This window comes from Serinus canaria, chromosome 2, assembly GCF_022539315.1.
Source record: "Serinus canaria isolate serCan28SL12 chromosome 2, serCan2020, whole genome shotgun sequence".
Taxonomy (NCBI): Eukaryota; Metazoa; Chordata; class Aves; order Passeriformes; family Fringillidae; genus Serinus; species Serinus canaria.
In genome coordinates, this window is record NC_066315.1 from 47166620 (window position 1) to 47189682 (window position 23063).

Below are 23063 nucleotides of genomic sequence, written 5' to 3' on the forward strand. Positions count from 1 at the left end.
ACAGTAACTGCAGAATCACTGAGTTAAAAAACTGGATGCATGAGTTAACTAATGGTCATTAAACTCTTTGAAAAGTAAAAGGTAAACATGAAATGGATTTTTTACACATTTCTCTAAAATTTGTTAACAAGAAAATTAATTATGGTAACCTAGTACCTACAGGTAAGGGATAAAATTACAAATTATGCAAAATAGTAATTTATTCAGTTGAGGAACTGGTGGTCCAACTGCTGATGACCAAAGTGCTGTGTGAATTGCTGAAAGCTATACTGAACAACCCTTTCCAGCATATTGGTTTATTTCTCCTCTTCTCCTGCTTGGCTCTTGAGGTGCCTAAAATCTCATTGCCTGTATCTTTTCCACAAAAACCCACTTGGTGCTTGCCTTTGGGTGGAACCACAGAAAGCTTCCCCTGGGTGAGAGCTTAGGCACCTGGTTCACAAGTCACCAATTCTGAATCTCCTCCGTGCCAGATTCACACAGCAGTGATTTGTGGGCATTTTTACTAGAGGCTTGATGGACTAGGACTCAAAGAAAACATTAGTTGCGTCACAGTTCCACCACATCCCATGTTTCTCATCTGGGAAGTTTAGGAGATACCACCACTGGAGGCCTGGAGTAGTCAAGCTTCTGTAAGCGTGGCCTCAATGAGTCTGTCTGCGGTCAAGGAAGGACTAGAGTTTTTAGTTCTTTTCTATCCTTGTGCCCCAAGGGGTATCTGAGTCACCTCAGATGTGGGGCATGAGAATCAAATCCCCCCTGCTGTCTATGGAAACTGGAAAATGCATCCCACGCTTTGCTGGAGATTGTGTTCTCTAGCTTGGTTCCTTTTGTTTCCCTCTAGGGAAAGAGAGAGGGTGGTGAGACACTGGTTGAGATGTCCTCTGGAAGGGAGAGGTCTGCGTTTCAGACTCAAGCCCAAGCCAAGTGAAGCCCTAATCAAGGTATGAGGATGACTCACTTCTGCTCACCCTTCTGACTGTATTTCTCTGTAGGATGTGACACCCGTAACCTGGCAACACAGCACTGGTGACATCACTTTTTTTGCAACAAGTTTGGCAGCTGTATAGAATGCCTTACAGGAAAAAGAGCTCACATCATAGACACTGGATTCCCAAGAAAAAACTCATGTGATTGTTTGCTCTGCTGCTCTAGCCCTCATCCCTTCCCCAGGGATTTTATTAGAGAGTCTGGGCTAATTTCCAGCGAATTTGATAGAGGTTAAATGTCTCAAAAATACAGAGTTTCTAAAAGAGCCACAAATATTGATGGCCATGTAGAACAGAGATTTCCAGATTAGTGACCCTACTGAGACACTAATGGAGACTCAGTTTTATTAATAAAGACCAGAAAATCAAAAAAGGAAAGAGCCACCAGGAATCAGACTTTGTAAGTCCCACTGCTTATGAAATTGCTAACTCCTACTTGTTATTACTTGTCTTCATAAAAACACTGCCTGTCTTCTCCCTCGGGCATCTGTTACAAGTGTTACTGAAGACGTCCTTGCAGAAAGAAAACAATTATTTTAATAGCTCCCTTTAATAAGAATACAGGCACTGCAGTTAATCAGCTGCCTTTTCGAGCCCTCGCCCATTCGGAGCCCGGTGCAGCAGGTCTGAAAACACAGGGTGTAAAAATGTGATTGCCAAGCCCCCCAAGGCTGTGTGAGAGCTGGAAAAGGCACTGCTATCACATGGTGGGCTGGTAGGAACTGCAATTGCTGCCTGAACACTGAAGGCAAACTCTGTGTTTTTCTGTTGAGTAACATCTTCTCTCTCCTTCTATCCCTCATCATAAAACCCAGTTTATTTGTTTAGAGCCTCTGCAGTGTAGATGAGGGATGTTAAAAAGTGTAAAAATGGATTAATAGATTCTTTTAAGACCAACTAAAGGCTAAGAAGTTAGCCTTTAAAATCTATTGGCCTGTAGGCAGATTTTTTGCATCAATTATGCCAAAAGACATTGTTCACCAGTACCTGCTCCCACTCCATCAGATTCAAGCGCTTCTACATCATCCTTAAACATTGCATTTAGAGGCTTGAAGTACTGCAAAACCTCCTTCAGATGGAAAAGGTTTGGTTTTGTTCTTTCTTCTTTGAAGAACACCTGCAGGGAAGAGTCATTTGAGACTTCCAGAGCTGGCAAGCAGGTGACACAACCCTTCCCCTGCGTTTCTCATGTGGCCAGCTGCTTGCCCTGGTGCCACTCAGCTGTCCAGAAACCTCTTTCACTACCAGTTTAGGGGGACAGGATGTGAAATGTTCAGTTGAGGAGGGCTGTAGACAGTGGCAAAGCAAGTCCAAGATCAACAAATCTGGGCAATGATGAAACCACTGTTCTCCAGCTCCTTGCTTTATAACACTGTCCAGTGAAACACAAAAAGACTCTGCAGGAAGTCTGATGGCTGCTCCCAGGGGCCTTTTGAGGGTGTCCCCCCACACCTCTCACTGCTGGAGCCTGCCTGGCCCTGTGAGGTCCTCCCCATTCACACCCTCAGAGCAGTGAAACTCAATTTTGCTGTCACTGAGAGGTTTCTAAGCCAGCCCTGGCCAGCAGCCAGCCACTCAGTAGGCAGCAAGCTGAGGATCCTGAGGAATAAGCCACCCACGGTGTCTCAGAGCCCTCTAAACCTGTTGGGGCTGACGGAGATTCAGGAATCCTGGATTCATGGCCCCTTGCCAGGATAGGTGCCAAGCAGACCAGGGAGGCTACCTGCCAGCCAGTGATCACCAGGAGACTATGATCAATCCATCTCTTCTTGAATAAATTTACATACACTGGGCTCAGGAGTGGATCAAAGATAAAATCTAGTATCTCCCTGAGTTTCACAAGATTTATTTTCTGTTGCTTACACTGGCTGTCAATAATTTTGCCATTGTTTTTTCAATAATTTACTGACTGAACCTCGTTTTAATGGATTGCCTCAGATTAATGGATTGCCTAAAACTGATGTCAGGCCATTGATGGATCTTTTTTTATTTTGTTTTCTGCTTAACTTTTCAAGACCTTTTCACATCTTTTGGTGCTTTCCTGAAATGTGCCAAAGGCTGACTCAGATCTCAGCAAGCTTCCTGTAACTTAAAACAACAACAAAAAATACAGGTATGGGGCTAATGGAATGATAATCCCCTCATTCTCCCTCCCCCCAGCCCACATTTCACATTAGCATGAGGTCATTCTCAGGATTGGGTGATGGGACACTTGTTACATCCCTCTGAGCTCTGCTTCCTCAGCTGCATCCATTCTCACAGGTTAATTTGGTGCTGCAAATTCAAGGAATGTTGAGTAGTTGCTGTCAACAGAAAGTGCTGGACAAAAAGGACATCTGTTTTCTTTCTGAAAATGCTCCTGCCTTTTTTTCTGAAACACAGAAAACTTAGTGCTGCCAGCAACATAGATGATGCCTCAGATAGATTTTGGGGCTTTTCAGCTTCAAAACTTAGTTAATGAGCCTGGATCAATGCAAAACAACCTGCTGTAGAATGGAAGAGAGTGTGTTCTCCATTGAGATAACAGCTTGTGGAGCTATTACTGTAATAATACGGCCTTGCAAAGAATACTCATTTCAATGGTTAATTGTTTCCAGCTCTGTGCTGGTATGGTCCCAGCAGGAACAGGCCCAGCATGACTCCTGCTGCATTGGCTGCTGCTATCGCAGCGCACAGAGCACTTTCCAGCAGACGTGGAAGCATTTAATCAACTAAGCAAGCACTTTCTGCACTCCAGCAGCCAGCAGAGAGCCAATGCCCTGATGCAGCCAGTGCCCTAATGCAGCCAGTGCCATTCTCGTAATGGTAATTTGCTAACTCCACTGCTGGGCTGAGCAGAAGGGAAAAAGTGTGATGCGCAGCAGAGTACCCAGAGTCAGGGTTAAAGCACCCATGCCCCTGGGCAGTCTGAGAGCCTGGTAAAGCCTGGTGCAGCCTGCACTCCCTTAAGCACATTCTCCTTTGCCAAGAAGCTGAATAAATGTAACTTTTTATTTCAGGTGGACACAAATGATTTCCATTAAAAACGCCAATTTCCATTAAAAATGCCATGAAAAATACATGTACAAGCTGCTACTGCAAGTGGTTTCATTTTCATTAGAGGGCAAACCAAGAGTGTTGATGTTGAAAATACATATGTACCATATTCTATGCAGCTAAAAGAAATACATAGAGAGAGACAGTCAGCACAAGGCAGCATCAAGGTGCATAGCTGGCATCTGCAGTCATATCATATCATATGCTCTTTCTTTCAATTCCCCCTTCCTTTTCAATTACACCCACCGATTATATTTCGATTCATTGACATTGCAGTCACTCCTGTGTGGGCACAGTCAAGCTAGCTTCAAATGAGCTAATTTGGCTACAGATAACATTGCAGACAGTGCAGTATGGGAGTGGATGCAGTAGGAACTGGGTAAATATTTTAGTGGCTTCTCCAAAATGGGCCGTGGTGGGCTGCTGCGGCTCTCAGGGCACAAACAAACTGTGTCAAATCCAGCTGAGGCACACGGGCAATACACAGCCACGATTTTGGTGCAGAATGAGGTTACTCTCAGGGAAGGGCTAGGCATGCTGCAGACCACCACCCCGGCTGAGGCAGAGCTAGTAAATAGACCTAATGTGTCCAAAAGCATCATTCTGTGGGTGGGGAGTTTCAGTTTGTTCAGCACTCTTGTAATTACTTGAGACGTTAAAAAAAAAAAAAAAAAAAAAAGGAAGAAAATGCAGACTTTACCCCGATATATAAAAGCATAGTGCCTGTAGGAGCACAAAACCAGTGGAGATGACTGATGAGGCTTTCATGAGGTCGGAAAACACACCTATGCCTCACCAGATGCAGCGACGAGCCCAGGGAACTTCTGGGACAGTTATGCTGCAGGGAGCGTCTCAACACCCGATACCTCAGCGTCCTGTCACCTGGGGATGGAAAAAGCCTGCCCTCAACGGCCAGGCGACAGCACTGGGGACGTTCTTAGTCCCTCCTCCTTTAAGCCCCCCGCCGGCGCCGGGGTCGGGGTCGGGGCCGGGGCCTCTCCGTGGGGAGCCCCGGGGATGCCGCTCCCGGCCCGGCCCCGCTCGACCCGGCCGGTGCCCGCCGTGCCCGGGCGGGGGCGGGCGCGGCGCGGGTGACGCCCGGGGGGCGGTGGCGGCGGCGGCGGCCCCGCCTCGCCCGGCCGAGGGGCGGGGACTCCCGCGGAGCTACTACTACCGCCGGCGGGGCAGCGGCGGCTGCGAGCGTCGGGGCCGGAGCGGGGCCGGGCGGGCAGCGGCTGCGGAGGCTCCTCCCGCGCTGGAGAGCTGCGGTGCTCGAGGTGGGGAGAGGAGGAGAAGAAGAACGAGGAAAGGCGCGGGGGCCCCTCGGCTGGGCGCAGGGTTCCGCTGATCGGGCGAGTGTGGCGGAGCGGGGTCTGTCCGCAGCTGCCCCGCCGCCGCCAGCTTCCCGCGGAGGTCCATGAGTGGCGGGCGGGCAGCCCCGGCAGCGCCCCGCGCCCGCTCCCCCGGCTCCGGCAGCGGCCCGTGGCGGCGGTGAGATGGGGGGCAGCCTGGGCTGCCACCGCTCCATCCCCCGCGACCCGGCCGACCTGTGCCACAGCCGCAAGTTCAGCGCGGCGTGCAACTTCAGCAACATCCTCGTCAACCAGGAGAGGCTCAACATCAACACGGCCACGGAGGAGGAGCTGATGACCCTGCCCGGGGTCACCCGAGTGGTGGCCCAGAACATCGTGGAGTACCGCGAGTACATCGGCGGCTTCAAGAAAGTGGAGGACCTGGCGCTGGTGAGCGGGGTGGGGGCGGCCAAGCTGGAGCAGGTGAAGTTCGAGATCTGCGTGAGCAGCAAGGGCAGCTCGGCGCAGCACTCGCCCAGCTCCGTGCGCAAGGACCCGGCCTCTGAGCACCACCTGTCCGCCACCAAGATCAACATCAATACGGCCACCCCAGCACAGCTCATGAGCATCCGTGGCATCACTGAGAAGATCGCCAACAGCATTGTGGACTACCGTAAAGAGCACGGGCCCTTCAAAAGTATCGAGGACCTGGTGAGGATGGACTGCATCAATTCCTCCTTTCTGGACAAAATCAGGCATCAGATTTTTGCAGAGCGCTCCAGGCCCCCTTCAACAAATACCAATGGTGGCCTCAACTTCATGGCCAAGCCTCACCCCAGCCCCACCTCTCTAAGCCTCCAGAGCGAGGACCTGGACTTTCCTCCCGGGGGTCCAACCCAGATCATATCCACTCGCCCCTCTGTGGAGATGTTTGGGGGGGTGAGAGATGGCAGACCCGTCTTCAGGGTGGCTACGTGGAACCTGCAAAGCTGCTCCATCGAGAAGGCCAACAACCCAGGCGTGCGGGAGGTCGTGTGCATGACGCTCCTGGAGAACAGGTAGGAGGCAGCACCTGACCTGCAGGCCCAGCTCCATGCAGGATTGTAGGCTCATGCCTTTGAGGTTTGGGCACTGTAGAGTCTTGTTGTGATCCTAGTGGGACTCACTCCTTCCCAGGATTACTAAATGTTTCCCACTTCTTGCATGAAACTGTGTTTGAGTCATAACGCTGGGACTGTAGTGGCTGTCCCTCCATAAAGCTGCTGTAACCTCGATAGGCAGTGGAGCTCCTGAGGAGGGTGTGTGTGTACACACAGCTGTGCAGGGGAGACTGGGCTGTCACAGTCACCTTAGACTTGTTAATGGTTGGTCAAGGATTGTTTCTCCATTAAGAGCCTTTTGAACATGTCATGGAGAGCTGCCTTTCCTGCCAGAAGCTGGGGGGCAGTAGCAGGAGAAGGGCTGTGTAACAGGTGTGGAATGCCACAGCTCGTCCTGCAAGGGTGACACAGCTTCTTAATGAGCGGTCATGGGGCATCTCCTGAGCTGGAGGGAGTGCTCATCCTTGGGGGTGTGAGACATGGAGCACCTGCCTGGGGAGGTTGTGCTGTCCTTGTGCCAGGCTTTGTGCCCTGACTGCACTGAGCACTTGGTGGTGTGGCAAACAGGATGGTACTTCAGGTGTTAATGCAAAGCTGTGAGTTTGGGTTTTGTTTTTTGTGTAAAATTGGGCAAGGGTGCTGGGGATGTCTGTGTTACTAAACTTTCTGCTGGACACAGAAATGCAGATTGCAATGAGCATTTTGAAATAACTCTAGCCCTTTCCTTTTCATATGTCAGATCTGTCCCAGCTGATCTGGCATTTAGTTTACAACACAGGTAAAGTTACTTTTCTCTCTGGCTGTGACTCAGACTTCCAGCAGGAAATTAATAGGGGCAGGGGACTCTTAGGCTTCTGCAAAAGGGATGTTGTGGGGAGGGGAAGTGCTCATGAACTGTTATCTCTGTCCTTTTCCATTATTATGCTGAATAACAGCTCTTGTCGGTGTGGTTGCAGAGGTCAGGCATGCAAGCAGGATGGTGACAGTGATTTGAAATCCTGTGCTGCAGTACAGTATTTGTGGCCAGGGATACTTCTGCTATGCACTGCTTGGGAGCCTGATGCTCCCACAAAGGAAACATCTGTCATCTCACAGCCACTACTGTTTGATACCCAAAATGAAGATGATAGACCAGCAGGGTTATTGAGATGTTATACTGATGGCTTCAGCCTAACATCTGTCAATATTCTACTTCACTAGTTCACGTATCCTGTGCTTCCCTCTTTGTCTCCACTTTCTCTTGCTCTTTTTCTTTTTTCCTTTTGTTGTTTTGTTTTGGTTTGGTTTTGGTTTTTTTGTTTTTTTTTTTTTTTTTGGGGTAAGCAGCTGGAATGGAGCTGCTGGGAATAGAAACTCATTATCTCTAGTCTCAGAATAATTCTAATAATCCAGTTTTGGAAGAAAAGTGACTTTGGTGGTTTATTTATGTTTTTTATATACATATCTAAGGGATTTTTAAGGGCCTCCTCCACTAAAGTGCTGTCACTTCTGTAACTTCAGCATTTTGGGGGGAAAAGCTCCAAACAAGATGGCCCACCTATTACAAAAATCAGGAAGATGTAGTGGCTTATGAAATAAAGCTGCCTTAGCCCAAGCTGGCCACTGTGTGTGCAGAGTGTGGCCCTAGAAATTAGTTTAATTTTTGCCCTTAGACTGCATGGTGCTAGTTTCTGTGCAGCTTAGCCAGCAGGTCTTTAGCTGTGCTGGGTGCTGTAAAATGTCTCCTGGATACTTTGAAGTTTCAAAGGAGCTTGGTAGAAGTACTTGTTTTTGTTCTGTTTTATTGCACATATCTGTGTCATCCATCACACAGGGTGAGTGCGATGCAATTGTTTTCTGTACTTGATCCAATTTGTGATAACGTGAGAAGCTGGAAAGAAATGAGAGCAATGTGCATCCACAGACAAGCCTGCAAAACTTTCCTGGGAAACTAAATGTGGGAACAGAAAAAAAGCAACACTCTGCAGGAAAAATATATACATTAGGAAAAGCCATACTCAGCAACTCAGGGAGGAATTTCCTCTTGCTTGTGTGAGCATTGCTGGGGTCAGTGGAGCTTTGTAGCTGTAAAACAGCCTCAGCTGAGGCCAGAAACTGCCTTCATTCTGCTTTTGAGCTCTGTGGTCTCACTCCCAGCTCAGGTTGTTCCCCTGGGAATGGACAAAATGCCTTGCAAACTAATCTTTTTCCCAGGTAAATCAACTTCAGTAGACAGTCAGCTGGAGAAATTCACCTCTTGCTTCTCCAAGCAAGAATATATCACTGCACGGGGCTCACCAGCTTTCAGCCTCACAAAATCCATGGGTGTGTTTTCAAGGTGCTCTGTGGGTGTCCCACTTGTGTTGCTCAAGTCTCCAGCTATGACCCAAGCTGGAGGTGGATCTGAAGGCTCTTTGGCCTGACAGCAGGTGCTCTTGTGAGCTGTGCTAATGGGCACCTGCTTGCTGCTGCCCTGATGTGCAGGAATAAGTGTGCTCCTTCATACTGGTTCCTTACAGTCAGGGCTGGTCTCAGGTAGTCCAGGATGCTCTCAGGAGTTGAAGCACTGTCTTGTTGCAGTACATACAGCTGGAGGAGCTACCTCACCTTGTTTCTTAAGTCTAGAAATAAAGAACAGCAAGTGAAGAAGATCAGTAAAACTGTGTAAAGAGAAGCAAAGAATCTAAATTTTATGTATTGGGGACTTTAATGCCAGTTAAAAGGCTTGCTTTGGGGTTTGCTTTTTTAAAATTTATTGGTTGGGTTTTTTTGTTTTAATGACCTGGTCACAGCAAGTAGCTTTACAACCCCTCGGGGTTGTTCTTTCAGGTGTTAACCACAGGGAAAAGTACTGCTTCTTTCCAGGTGAGGCTGGAAGGCTGTGCTCCTTCTGTCTTCCAGCCCTTTGCATTTAGGGGACAGTTGTGCAGGAAGGGAGGAAGGCCAGACTTTCATTCAAACCAAACAAAATGCAAGAAAATGTCGTATTGCAACTTGCTGAAGGGAGGAGAGGGAAAAAAAAAACCAATTCAAAGTCTCATGCTTGTTCCCAGAAGTGCTAAATTTCTGAAGAGCAGTGGAAGGAATGTACACTAAATCAGTAAGCATGACTACTACTGCTAAGCTATTTTGAAATTCATTGCTGTAGTGCAAAAATAATGAAATACAGCAAGGTCCTCACCCTCTTTTCTCATATTACAAGGATCTATGTTTATCACAGTGTTTGAAGTGAAGGAGCGAGGTGTTTTCATTCAGAGGACTAGAGGGTAATTTTAGAAGAGCTTAACATGATGAACGAGGAGGCGAGCATGACACATAATTGGATTGAAGTATCAAGTCTGGGGTGAGTTTGTCCAAACCTGCAGTGTTTCTTGCAGGTGTTGTTCAGAAAATCTGGGATTTATTGACAATGAGTCAGAGTTGGCCTGTCTCTGGGGATGCAGGTCATCCCCTCTCTGACCTCCATGTCCTCCCCATTCTCAGGGGGAATGAGGGAATCAACTTCTTCTCACCAAAAAACTAAAGAAAAATGTAGGATAAGAGCAGCATGATTAAAAGGGCAAGTTCAGGTCAAAGGCAGCAAGTGTTTTTGTGGAGAATAAGTAGCCCCATATTTCCAGCTCCAGATGATGTTTCTTCTGGGCAAGGATGGTAGAAGCACCCCAGAACTGTCCCATACCCCAGGTCCATATGGAAGGATACTTTTGCCACTCCTTATCCATACCTGCCTCAGGCCTGTCCCTCCTTGCCATAAACTGAGCTTGTGGCTCCTGTGACACCCTGTGACTGCTTTCTCTGGCTGTCAGGGTGCCTGCTGGATGGTCCCATGAAGAAGTGTGGGGCAGGCTTTGCAACACCAACCGACAGAAAGACAGGGCACCTTAAAGGTGCAAACTCCAGTCTGGCTGTGTGCTTCAAAGTCTGAAAGTAGCCAAGAGCAGTGATCAGCTGTGCACTTTCCCCAGCATGGTTTTCAGTGGAGGTTTTCCAGCTAGTTTTCATGATGCTTTATAATACGGAGCAGCAACTTTGTGAAGACTCTTAACTTTTTTTTTTTTTTCCTTTGGAAGCACACTTTGCAGTTGACTGAATGAAAATTGATAGAGGGTGTGAAGGCTAGAATTTGTACTATATCTAAAGGAGGGGGAACTGTGTGTCAAGATGATAGTGGGTCCAAAGGTCCACAGAGCCCAGTTCCCCTTCATTTCAGATGTCAAGCAGTTCAAGCTGTTGTTTCCTTCTGCTGCTTTCTTTGGGCAGCTTCTTGGTGTGGTTACATCTTCTACATGCAAAAAGTGTAAGTAATAAAGCCTTAACACTTGTCACAAAAACTGCAGAACCACAGAAGAGCTCAGGTTGAAAGTGACTTCAGAGTATCATCTGACCCAGCCTTTCTTGGGAAAGGGAGCCTGGATGAAATTATCTATCCCTGTGTCCAATCACATAGGCTAGAGGATTGAAAACTTCTAGCAGTGTGGTTCTTCTGTGTCACAACACAGGAGGTTGTTCCAGTTATTGACTCTTTTCAGTATAAAAAAAACTTAAAGCTTGCATGTCTATAGAGTAACAAATACAAATAGCAGTATAAGGTTTGTACTTAGCACTAGTGTTGGTTTTTTTCTTTGGCATGAACAGTAAGCCTTAGGAACATGTCCATTCTTTTTCCTTCCCAAGGTTTGTAACTGGTGAGCTGTTTTCGGTTTGGTTAGACAGAAGCGTAGAGGTCTCTCAAAGGCAAGAAATTAATCTCAATTTCTGTGTCTGGGACTTAAATCAGTGTTCCAGCTGGGGGGAATAGTAGGTAAACCTCAGCCCTAAATTTCTTCCTGAGAGGCAGTGGGTTTACAGGCAAGCCCTGGGTAACCCTTGCTGTGCCTCCTTGCTTGAAAATTCCTCTTCTGAGCCTTACCTACCCCAGGAGACCTTAAGCACATCCTCTTGTCACCCAATAAAAAGAGGTTTCTGAGCCAACCTCTGAAGCAGTCTCTTCCTATTAAGACATGAGGAAAACTTAATCTTGCTCAGGCCCCTGCACTAGGTGCTGGAGGCAGGAGAACCACTTTTGCCATTGTTCCACTACACTAAATAACAGGGTGGGGCTTTTACTTTCCTCTCCAGTCTCTTAGTCTGGGCTGAGAGGTGGGGTTTTACAAGGGGCAGCTCTGCTACTGGGCCTTGTTAATTTGCTTGGGAAGGGGTATGGTGTGGTACCTTGCCTCCAGGATTGTACTGGGTTTCCCATCAAGATGATGGAAAAATATTGCACCCCCACAGAGCAGACATCGTAGTACTTTGCCATGGCAGTAGTGATGGGTGTACTTGCACACTTCAGAGGCTCACCACCAGCTTGTATTTGTTGTTTCTACACCTTTGCTGAAGTTCTCAGTGGTCGGTCAAAGCCCTGAAGCGCATCTGTTTTATATGTCTTTCTTTGTAAAGCTATGTGGTTTTCCCTCCATTGGGTTAGGCTGGAGCCTTGCCAAGAATAATTCCCCTGCAAGAAAAGATCAGGAAAGAGGGCCTGGCTTGAGTAACCTGACCATGCTAATAAGTCTTAAAGAGCAGAAGAACAAGTACACCCTCTTCTCCTTATGTAATAGAGAGGAAATCCTGCCTCCTGCAACTTCAGAGAAAACTTAAGGAAAAAAAAGGAATTGTTAGATGATATCATTTATGTGCACTTCACAAAGGGGTTTTAATGAGCAGTAGAAAAAAATGATGCATATAAAACCATCATTAATTTGCACTTTCTGATACCTCAGAGGACAAAAAAAATGGGGTGATGGAAGAGTTGTTGTTTTGGGGATTGGCTTTTTTGTTGGTATTTTTTTTTGGCCTCTGCCGGCATGACACCAATGATGTTTTAGCTACTGGAGACTAGTGGGTACCTTGTACTGCCTTCTGCATACCATCTGTCATGGGAGAGCAGCAGGTCAGACCCTGAGATATGTATTTTCCAGTGAAATGAAACTTGACTGATTTACTCCTGTTCAGGATTTGGCCCATTCCTTTGCCTGTGTAAAATCACGTGAAGGCTGCCAAGCTTAATGCTAAAGAACACTGCCCTCTCCCTGGGGGTTAGGGCTCCTCTGAGGTACTGCTCCCATCTTGGATAGGGGTTCCAGCCACTTTCAGGACTGCTGCTGCGGGAGCAAGTGATGTCAGTTTTAAATTAATCAAACAATATGCTAATTGGATTCCATTTCCAAACTTCTGCTTCGTATGGATGCAGCACTGAGCCCCTCTACAAGGGCATCACCTGCTCCTCCTGCAGGAGGTGGGCTGCTTGTTCAAAGTACTTTGCAACTCCTGGGTCTTTGCAGGAGAGATCAAAAGCAGTGGGTGGACTTTCAGCAGGACTCTGATGGATATATGCCATCCCTGTGTCCAGACACTTGGAGAAGGCATCTGGAGCCACTGCTCTGCAGGAGATCTCAGAGGGGAATGCACTGAGTTAGCTGATTGATCCTGTTTGGTCTCTGCTGCCACAGCCCCCACAGATTTCCTTCCTCAGGCATGACATAGGAATGTAGGGCAGGCCCTTGAAATTACCCCTGAGTAGCCTTTCCAGGGATTTTCTGTTTTAAATGGAGATCTGGGCATTGTTTTAACTTTGCACAACTGCAGTTTCAGTGTATTTCCTGGACATTCAAGAGCTGTATCCAACCAGTCATTTTTATCTGCTTTAAAGTTGAGAATGTGGCTGGAAAAATAGTATAGTTAAAGGCTGGTTTATCCATATAAAATAAACATTATTCTTCTCCTTTTTAAAATTATAACCATGCCCTGCCACTATTACTTGTGCTATAAAGCTTGACTAAAATGAAACAGATTAGTGGGGAAAGAGTTGGTTCATATATTATTCTTTCTCCCAACATGTCTAATTGATACATCTGGCAGCACTTAATGGCCACATAGTCCATGCCTGCTTGACTATTTTGCACGTGTTATTTTGTGTCACTGGATTCATGTTGCACATTGCAGGTATTTTGGTAAACCAGAGCTGCCAGCTTATTCCTGTAGATCCTGCAAGGTTTACTTCATTCCATGTGGCAAAGATTAAATGGGTTGGCTGATTTATAGTAATAAATCGGTGAATTATTAAGTGATGCTGTACTGCCTGTTCCTGATCATTCTGCTCGACTTCTCAGAAATCTTGTGCCACATGGCTGTAGGAGACAGACTAGGTGCCTACTCACAGGGCTTTGTCCTCTAAATAGAAATATTTAATGCTTCGTGATTTTTTTCTGTGGTTTGGGAACTTGCAGTACAGCTGCAGGATGGGTGGTTTTCTAGCTTTGTCTTTGAAAAGAGCAACAGGACCATTTACATTCCTTACTGGGAAAGAAGAGCCAAGGGACTCCTCAGTTCCTGACAAGGTGAAAGCAGAAGCTCGGTCACTCACTGTTTACTAGAGGAAAACTCTGTCTCTGCAACCAAGTGCTGGTCTAGCTCACTGTGAGTATGGATCTCTAGCAGTGTTAATCAGGGACATTTAGGACAGAGTTTTTTTTCAAATTCAAATTTAGCTGCATCCTTCTTGATGTAATTGAGCTTCAATGTGTTTCCTACAGCTTCATTGTTAGGAGGACCCTGCTTCTTTAGCTTCTAATTAGTGTTTCTTTGGGAACATGATTTCAAGATTTTTCTGGATGAGGGGAGAAGAGGTGATAGGTCATGGATTACAGTGTGCATATAACTTTATTTTTAAGTCACATTGTTCTTCATTGTAATGCAAGTGTAAGCTGACAGATGGAAGCACAGTGTCCTTACTGAAATAATTACAATATGCTGCAGTAATTTCTTAACACTATTATATGGTGTGGTGATGGAGACAAGAACCATGGCACATTAATAATAACAGTGCTTAAAAATAGGAACACAATAGCTTCATCACTTCCAGGTTTTTTTTTTTTCTTATTATTATTTTGCAGAGGTACTGTGCTTTGTTTGAGTAATAGCTGGTGATCCCCACTGATTTATCAAAGAGTAAAAGTGCATGATGGCTTTGCTGAGGGGAGGGGAAGACCTACCAGAGACCTCCCTCATCTCAGGCCTGGGTGCTCCACAGTGGATTCCAAATGCCTTATAAGGTGCCAAGAGCACCTTAGAGGGCATCGTATCAGTAGTAGATAAATATGAAGGGAATATTTAAAAAAAGGATAAAAAAGGATATTTTTCTGTCAGTAAACTGTTTCATCTCACCCCTGGCATATACAGCATATCCATGTCCTGATCAGACCATGTGACATTTTCAAATGGCACGAGTGTTTTAAACTGCTCGGTCGGTCACCGGCGGGGAGGCTCAGTGCCACTGACCTCCTTTCCCTCCCTGCTGCTGGGGGCTTGTGCAGGAAGGAACCTGTGTCAGCACCAAGCTGTTATTTTCAGTGCCTGTGGTAAAATTATTAGAGGCCAGTGAGTAAGAGAAATAAGTTTACCCTGCATGTGTCCCATGTGCATGCATGTTCCAAAAGTTCAACTGTGTATAAAAATATAATTTAATAAACAATTAATTCCTATGGAAAAATACATCTGGGGTTATATTGTCATGTGTGCTAGGGATGGCTGAGAACACTGTGGATACTGGATGTATACTGGATACTGTGAGTGCAATGGAATTAATGCAGCCTTCTTGTGCAGAATGGGTTGGAATCCCTCTGACTGAGGCTGTCTGGAAGGGAGCCTTATGCAGGCTGTCCATCTGTCTGTTCTGTCCCTGTGTCTGTCATGGAGTTCAGGGGAGAGCACAGTAATGCCCTTCTTCTGTTTGTGGTGAACATCCCAATGGGCAAGGCTATACCTGGGAGCAGCTCTCGCTGTAGGCTTGCGGATACCGATAATGAGGAGGAACCAGAAAATTTCCTTTTCCTTCTGTGTGGCTATTTTTCTCCCTGTTTTTAGAGGTGTTTCAGGTAACGTAATCAATCTCCTGTGCAAATTTAGCTACAACAGCTGTCCAAGGCATTCACAGCTGAGCGGGTTTTTAATGGGTTCCCGAACAGCTAATTGATCGGCTCTGCTCTGGCTGCGTGAGGCGGTGGCAGCCTTCCTGCCCCAAATCCCTCGCGCTTGCTGCACGCCAGTCCTGCACAGCCGCCGTTCCCTCTGCTTCGCCACGAGGGCGGGATAAAGGAGTTGCCGCTTTTGCCTTCAGACTTATCCTTCCACTCCTTGGTATTTTTAGCTCCGTTGTTCCCCTTGGCTTCCGTGTCGCTCTGCCGGTCACAGCCCTGCGGGTGCGGAGGCGCAGGCGCTCGGCTGCCCAGGGCTTGCTCCAGGCTCCCTGGAGGTCATTGCCGGTCAGTGCCCACTCTCTCTAGCTCAGGCTTGGCTGGAGTAAAGGTTAGCCACCTTTCTGCCAAACTGGAAGCAGTGTGCTGTTGGATACACACTGGATGTTAACTGAGAAACCTTATATTTGGTTTATTTGTTCTATTTAAACAAATAAGAGCAAGTGTGGTTCCGTCTCAATGCCATTGAATTGCAGGGTGCTGTGTCAAAAGCAGGTCTTAATTAGGTGTTGAAAAATGAACTGTCAGGCAAGTTTTCCTTTCATACATGCAAGGCAAGTTCTTCGGGTTTGCTGTCAAACCTATTGCCTGTAGAATGTTAAATGACTGCCTTACTCCTCTTTTTTTTTTCTCCTTCTAAGCAGGCAGAAACATGGAATAGTTTGAACCCCTGTCAGAGAGGATAGTCTTAGCTGGGAACAACCCATATGACTTGTTTTAAAACAGTCTGCTTTTCTAACAGGGCAGGAAATTTCCAGTGGTAATTCCATTTTAAGCTAATATGGGCAGATTCTGCTCTTCCACTGAACACAATGATGGGTAAAAATTGCCTTAGGGAAATCTTTGAGTTGTTCCCCTCTTGTGATGTGTGAGGCTGATGGTGGTGAGGCACATACCAGCACCACAATACACAGGAGAGGAAGTATACTGTGTCTGCAAGAGATTCTGCCCCCACACACAAAACACCAGAGCTGCTGGTGAATTAAGAGCTAAAATAAATACTATTACCAAGAAAATACTGCAGTGCCACCTGACTACCCTTTGCAACCTTTATTCTGACCGGCCCAAGTTTTCATATGATTCTGGCAGCACTGACAGTGCAATTTTTGGCTATCTGTCTATATCTTCCTGCTAGTCCTTCGTACAGCTCTTTCCATTATCTATAGCTGTCCCCTTTACAGTCCCCTTTCACAATTCATGGAGACTACCAGCTGCCCACTGACGTCCCTGTTGGCTGTTCTCCTGAAAACATGGCACTGATCAATAAGTAGTATGTGGCCTGGGTGAGGGCAAAGGGGTCAGTACTGCTGGCAGATAGCACAGAGGTACTTCCAACACATCCCAGAGGGATCTCTTGGTGAAGATTACCCATTGGTTACCAAAAACCCCTACAATGTCTTGCTTTAATTGCTTCTGAGTTCTCAAGTGCAAAGCAGCACTGCACCAAAGGAAGCCTTGGCTTAAAGGACAAGATACAGTTTCAGTCATCAGCTGTTGGATATAGATACAGATAGAAATTTCAACAATCTCCACTCTGGGCTGTTGTCAGTAAAAGTTCTGAAAACATTGCTGCTGGATGGAAGCTGTGCAAAAGCCACCTCCAAGGATGTGGTGTTTCCCATTTCTATTTTAAGCTGAGAGCACTTGGACTTGGCTGAGGTTTGACTTACTTCTCTATCCATTTTTTCCCTTCTTTTTTTTTTTTTTTTTTTTTTTTTTTTTGGTTTTGTTTTGTTTTGTTTTCTCTGTGTGTGTGTATGCAGCAGATTTTTTGAGGAGCTGGATGCAAGGATGATGGTGACCTGTATTGCCCTGTGGAGCTCTGAAATTTGGCAAAAAGAAACTGAAAGTAAGAAACTGGGCAGATATCTGTATATTGGTTGTCTATAGGTTGAAAGGAAGTTGCCTCAAAAACTTGCTTCTATCTTTGACCTTATATTTGAAGCTTCCTCTTGCAACCTGAACATGAATCCCCCTTCCATGTCCTCTTTCTACCCCTCCTGAATCTAAAGCCTTTTCCCTGGTTTTACTTGGCTTTTTGGTATGTTCAAGTCTTGCCATACCTTGAACACTTCCAGTTATCTCAAATGCTGCTTGATCAAGCCTTTGCTTTCACACCATGAGGGTTGAATGAAATCATCTCTCACCTACAAGGCTGAGGACTTTAGTTTCCTTGGATCATTTGTGATACTTCCCCCAAATCTTTCTAATGCCATCTTCCTGCTCCAAGATGTGCTGCAGCATTTCTTTCTCTGCTGAGAAAGGCCTCTTGCCAGGCAGTTTGAAAATCAGTGCCTTTTAAGATATATCAAGTTTCAGGCAAAAGCTGCCTGAAAACTGCAGCCTCGCCTTTTATTTCTGAGGGTGTTGGGAATTCTTGCAATTAGAGGAGGCTCTTGTACCATTGCTTTAAAGGAAAAAAGTATTTATGCTTTCTATTTCTGTTCCTCAGAGGTACTAAAAGCTCTGCAGAGAAATAAATTGTTAGCTTCCTGATGTGTTGGTAGTGGTTTTATTTTTAACTTCTTCGAGCAGTTGTTTTAAAGGAGTTTGTATGTACATTAAGCACTTGGCAGTGTGAGTACTCGGTATATTTTCCTATCTGATTATGCTGTGCGGGTGCCTGCTGCACTGACAGTTTATGGTTCCTCTTCCATATGCATCCTATCTTCCTGAAGATAGTGTCGGAGATGTCAGCTCTGTGAGGAGAGACTGATGAATTTATATCAGAAGAATCTTTTTTGTCTAGCAGCTCTTCAGCAGAGCATGCTGTTCAGAATATCTCTTAAAAATAGAAAGCACTGGAAGAATATCATCTTTGACATGGCGGTGTCATTCATCATCAGTGCCAAATTGATTTGGCTATTTCCTGGTATTAGTAGGAGAAAGCCTGAGTTGCCCACACAAGGTTCCCTGTGCCCCACTTTTTAGAGTGCTTAGTGATATATTTAGGATTATTGTTTTGCAGTCTACAGCCAGACCAGCACAAAGTGTGTGTACTCACTTAACTCATACCTAAGTGTGTTTTTCAGTAGGAATGTAACTATGATGGTCTAAAAACTTCAGTTCTTTTGGAGATGAGACTTCCTTGTGTGTTTATCTGCTGCAGGACAATTTCATGTTATCAAGAAGCAAGGGTCATACAACAGCATGAATCCAGCATCCAAAAAAAGCACAGGGATTGTTGCTTCCCTTTTTATTACTCCCTGTGCTTGGCTCGAGTTTCACCTCCCGGGTCTACTCCTCAAAACCGGGATGTTCTTGGAAATGCTGTCATATCTAGTAGTTTTTTCCCACTGAATTGGTGGATACATTTTGGACAGTTTGATTATCCCTTTTTTTCATCGTCCTGAGTGCTTAATCCAATCAAACACTTCTGCATGTTTCCCTGTCACCCTATTTTTATGTCTTGTTTTCCATACTGGCATTCTGCCCTGTGAGTGCAATGAATGGCAAGATATATTTTAGTTCTGTGTTATTGCCCATAGGTATTAAATTACTGGTTTGATTATTTTTATAAGCTGTTTTTATAGCACAACTTTAGGAGGCAGACAGGCTAACAAAGTCTATGTGAGGCACTCCTCTTCAAATAATCTGGAATGATTTCCATGGAGCAATGATTACTTCCTCCTCAGAATAATCAAGGAACGCGAGTGGGATCAACATTGTTAAAAGTTTATAGTTTCTCCTCCCTGGACTTTTTAGACTGCAGGTTGTATACACCATTGATAAGAATCACTGGTGCCCTCTTTATGTTGCCTTATGTCCACTATTGAATCCAATAAAATTGTCACCAGGCCTCAGCGTTCAATGTTCTTGCTCCTTTTCCCTGGAGATATTTGCACTGCCAGCTTCACCATTTCCCCAAAACACTGGTTTTGGGGTGTAACCACCTGCTTAAGCTTGGGAAGATCAGTGGCAACCTGGAGGTATGTGTGGCATGGCAGTGGGGGGCCAGGGCATCAGGGAGAACCTAGGGGGAACATCTTCACGAGCATCCCACATAATCCTGTTTCATGCCCTGCATGTAGTTTGTTAGGAGTTTGTTTGACTTGGAGCTTGTTAAGAGTTTGCCTTGGATCATGTTACAAAACATGCAAATCATATCAAAAGCTGCACAACACAGAATTTTGCACCAGTATGTGCATCCCATCAAGCATGATTTCCTCCTGTCATCCCTTTCCAAGATACATTTGCACTTCAGCTCCAATATTTGGAGAGCTCTGGATCTGCATAAAGCAGGCTTTCTCATTCCCACAGAAGTCTGGTGTTTCTAAGACTGTTTTGTGCTGAAGGTTAAGGATCTGGGCTGCACAAGTAGCACCCAATGCCAAGAAAGGGAAAGCTAAACTTGAGCCACCATTCCCCGCTTGGCCAGGGCTGGTCTGCATAGGGGGCTCTGTAGTCCTCTTGCATCCTTATGCTGTAAAGGCCATTCTTATGTCCAGACGTCTCTGAGCCTGGCACGCAGGGGTCCGCTGTGACTGAGAAGCTTTCAAAGCTCCTTCCTGCATGTCATTGTGCAGCTAGAAGCTGGGATTGCTTCCAGCTCACTGAAGACACTCCGACATTGTTTCCTCCTAATCCCCTCATTCTCACAGAGCATGGTTTTTCGGAAGGCTAGCATGTTCCCTTGCTGGCTTTCCACGCGGGAACAGAAGCTGCAGTTCCTGGGAATAACGTAACCCTGAATTAGCGATGAGCCAAGGCGGAGGGCGGCTGCATGGTGTGATGGTGGGATGAGCCTTTGGCTCTGTGCTGTGTTAGGGAGGATGCCTGGCTAGCCAGGCTGGCTTGTGGCTGTGCTCCATTTATCTGCTTGCTGGCTTGCCAACAAGAAGCACAAATGTTTAGCAGTGGTGGGGCTGGGTTTCAGCAGGAAGAAATGCCAGCCCCCCATCCCCCTTCTTGCAGCCGCTCAGAGATTGATCCACACCTGGTTTGCTGTTTCTTTTTGTGTGCTGTCAGTCTGGGGAAATAAAAGCAGGTTAATGGGACAGGGAGGAGGGTGCTTTCTACTGAACTGGCCTTTTTTTTCCCCAAACCCAGATACAAGCAGAGAGAGAGAGAACAAGGTAATGAATAAATATATATATTCAGATGTCTTTACAAGGGCATCTTTCAGTGCAGGGATTTGACCTTGGAGATATGGATTGTGTCATTTATAAGATGGTGGCCTGAAGATGTGGCTCCAGAAGACTTTGCGCATCTCTCAAAGCATTCACAGGTCCAAAGGGAAAGAAGAGTAAAGGGAATTTATTCCAGCTAAGTTCTGTCACCTTTTCTTGCCTTCTAGCAGGTCAGGAGCTCAGGTGAAATTATAACTTTTGGTACATCTGGCTGTGCTACTGTTCACTCTGCTGCTCCTTCTGATGTTATTAGCTGTTTGTATTTGGAGCACTGAAGGAGATATTAAAAGAGAGGGAAGCTGGGATTGAAGCTGGGATTTTTTTTCAGGTTTTCTCCTAATGACAAGAACCTGGAAACATCTATAACCATGTGCACCAGCCAGCATGACTGGGATCCCTAAATCAGTGGTGGATCTATGGTGGGTCCTGTCTATTCCCTAAATAGATGTTGGAGCCTCCTTTGCAGTATCAGGCTCTAACTTTCAAGTTTTGCCTCCTAGGAATATTCAAAAATGGCGAAGATAGTTTATGAAAAAATAGCAGAATTAACTTAGAGCTATACTTAGCAATTTTGCAGGTCTGTTGTGATCTGTAATCTCACACTTTTTGCTTTCATCCCTCTGAGTGTGTCCTGTGGAAGAGGCTGTGCTCTTGGGAGATAGGACAGCTAAAGTGGGAGGCGGGTAGTCAGTCAAATCCCACAATGATATGCATGATCTTAGATTGGATATTAGGAAAATTTTCTTTGCTGAAAGGGTTGCCAAGTATTGGAACAGGCTGCCAAGGGAAGGGGTTGAGTTGCCACCCCTGGAGGTATTTAAAAGATGTGTAGGTGTGGAGCTTAGGGACAGGGTTTAGTGGTGAACTTGGTGCTGTCAGGTTAATGGTTGGAGCTGGTGATCTTGCAGGTCTATTCCAGCCTAAATATTTCTATGATTCTATGGGTTGCCACTGTGAGCTTTGGGTCACATCCTGGTGTGACGTAAAGGGCACAGCCATCGGAGACACATTGCTCCACCTCCTCCAGCTAACCCACATCCCTTTCACCTCACATCCTGTAGACACGATGGGTATTTCCCTTCTTGAAAGAGGGCTTTAAAGCATTATTGTGTTTTGGGATGGGGGTAGGGCAGAGAGGAAATCAAAAGCCCAGCATGCTGGCTTTGCTGACTTAGGGAATCAGATGGTTTGCCTTGTGAGAGATTTCTTCAGTGCAGAGCTGGTTGTGAAGTGGTGGTTTGTGGCAATGTTGACTAATTCATGTTTTCCTGCCAGACGAGGAGGTAGATTGATCCCAACAAAGTGTTGGTTCTGCCTCATGGTGTAACGAAACTCCCTTTGCATGCTGTCTTTGTATCTGTGCATGCACAAGTTGCCCCTGCTTGCTCATCAGAACAGGTTGTCTCTCTGCTTCTGGCTGTGGTCAGCAAACTTAAGCTGGTGGGAGGTTTTGTAGTGACCCAGGCTCTGGGAAGAGCGCCCTGCCATCCTTTCAAATGAAGGGAGGAGCATCACTGCTGAAAATCTGCTCCAGTGTGTGCTCAGCCTCTTTTTCTGCCCATGCTGAATACTAAAATGTGTTCTTTTTTTTTTTTTTTTTTTTTTTTTTTTTTTTTGCCTGAACTATTTGTGCTTTTCTCTAAAGAGGAAAAGGGCAATTTAAAAATCTCCTTTCTGCTCCCTTCTTCTACCCCACTTTTCTGGGAAAGCTGTCCTTAGCATTTTCCTCTGTGTTTATGTCATGAGATATGTAACATATGTTGTCATCTCCTCCCGATGTTCTCCTAAAAGAGGAAGGCACAACTGCAGCCTCTGTAGCCTTTCTTCCCCAAGGGTACTGCTTCTTTCCTCATCCTCCCGTGTCACTACATAGTCATTTGTACATATGGCACTGTCCGAGTGAGACCACCCAGTCTTGTCATCATTGCCTTGCTGAGCTTGCTGTGGACTTGGTAAGAGGTTGCCTATGACCTAGGGTGTCACCCAGAGACCCATCCTACCTCTTTGCTCCATTAGGGCTCATTTTTATGTTTCCTCATGCTCCTATCCCCAAGGATGGCGCTGCTTCATGTTGGCCTTACTGAGATGCCAAAATTGCCATTTTGCAGTCGGCTTTCTTATTCAGTGAAGCGACTGAATGCTTCTGTACCTGCTTTCTTTTCATCATCTGTGATATGGCCAGTTTTTTCCTGAATATTGGGGTTTCAGGCATTGGGGAAGCAGTTGTGATTTTCCTTACTGGCTTATATGTATATGCCACAGTAGGGTTATCATTTGCTTAGTGTTTTATTGATTAAGCTAGTGAAGCTGGTGAGCCTCTAAGGGACCACAGGCAGTTCAGCTGTAGATTAAGATCCAGGAAGCCCCAAGTGCCTGATTGGCATTGTGTATGGGAGGAGCTAGCCTGCTGGGGGACTACGCCTTCCCAGTTGCTGTTCCACGGACTCCCCTTCATCAGGAGAACATGTGGATGTGGAGGCTTTCCTGCTCTCTGGGTATCCTGGCCACCTGGACTGCAAACCAG

The 23063-nt window shown here is 46.1% G+C and overlaps 1 protein-coding gene across 1 annotated transcript in view; it reads left to right on the plus strand.

The window, feature by feature from the left end:
* The first annotated feature begins 5221 nt into the window (after nucleotides 1–5221).
* The window catches only part of EEPD1 (endonuclease/exonuclease/phosphatase family domain containing 1), a 62561-nt gene continuing 44719 nt past the window's right edge, over nucleotides 5222–23063 (plus strand). The window contains exon 1 of the mRNA XM_050970717.1: nucleotides 5222–6375. Coding sequence (XP_050826674.1) covers nucleotides 5522–6375 — 854 coding nt within the window. The 5' untranslated portion in view covers nucleotides 5222–5521. The remainder of the gene's footprint in view (nucleotides 6376–23063) is intronic.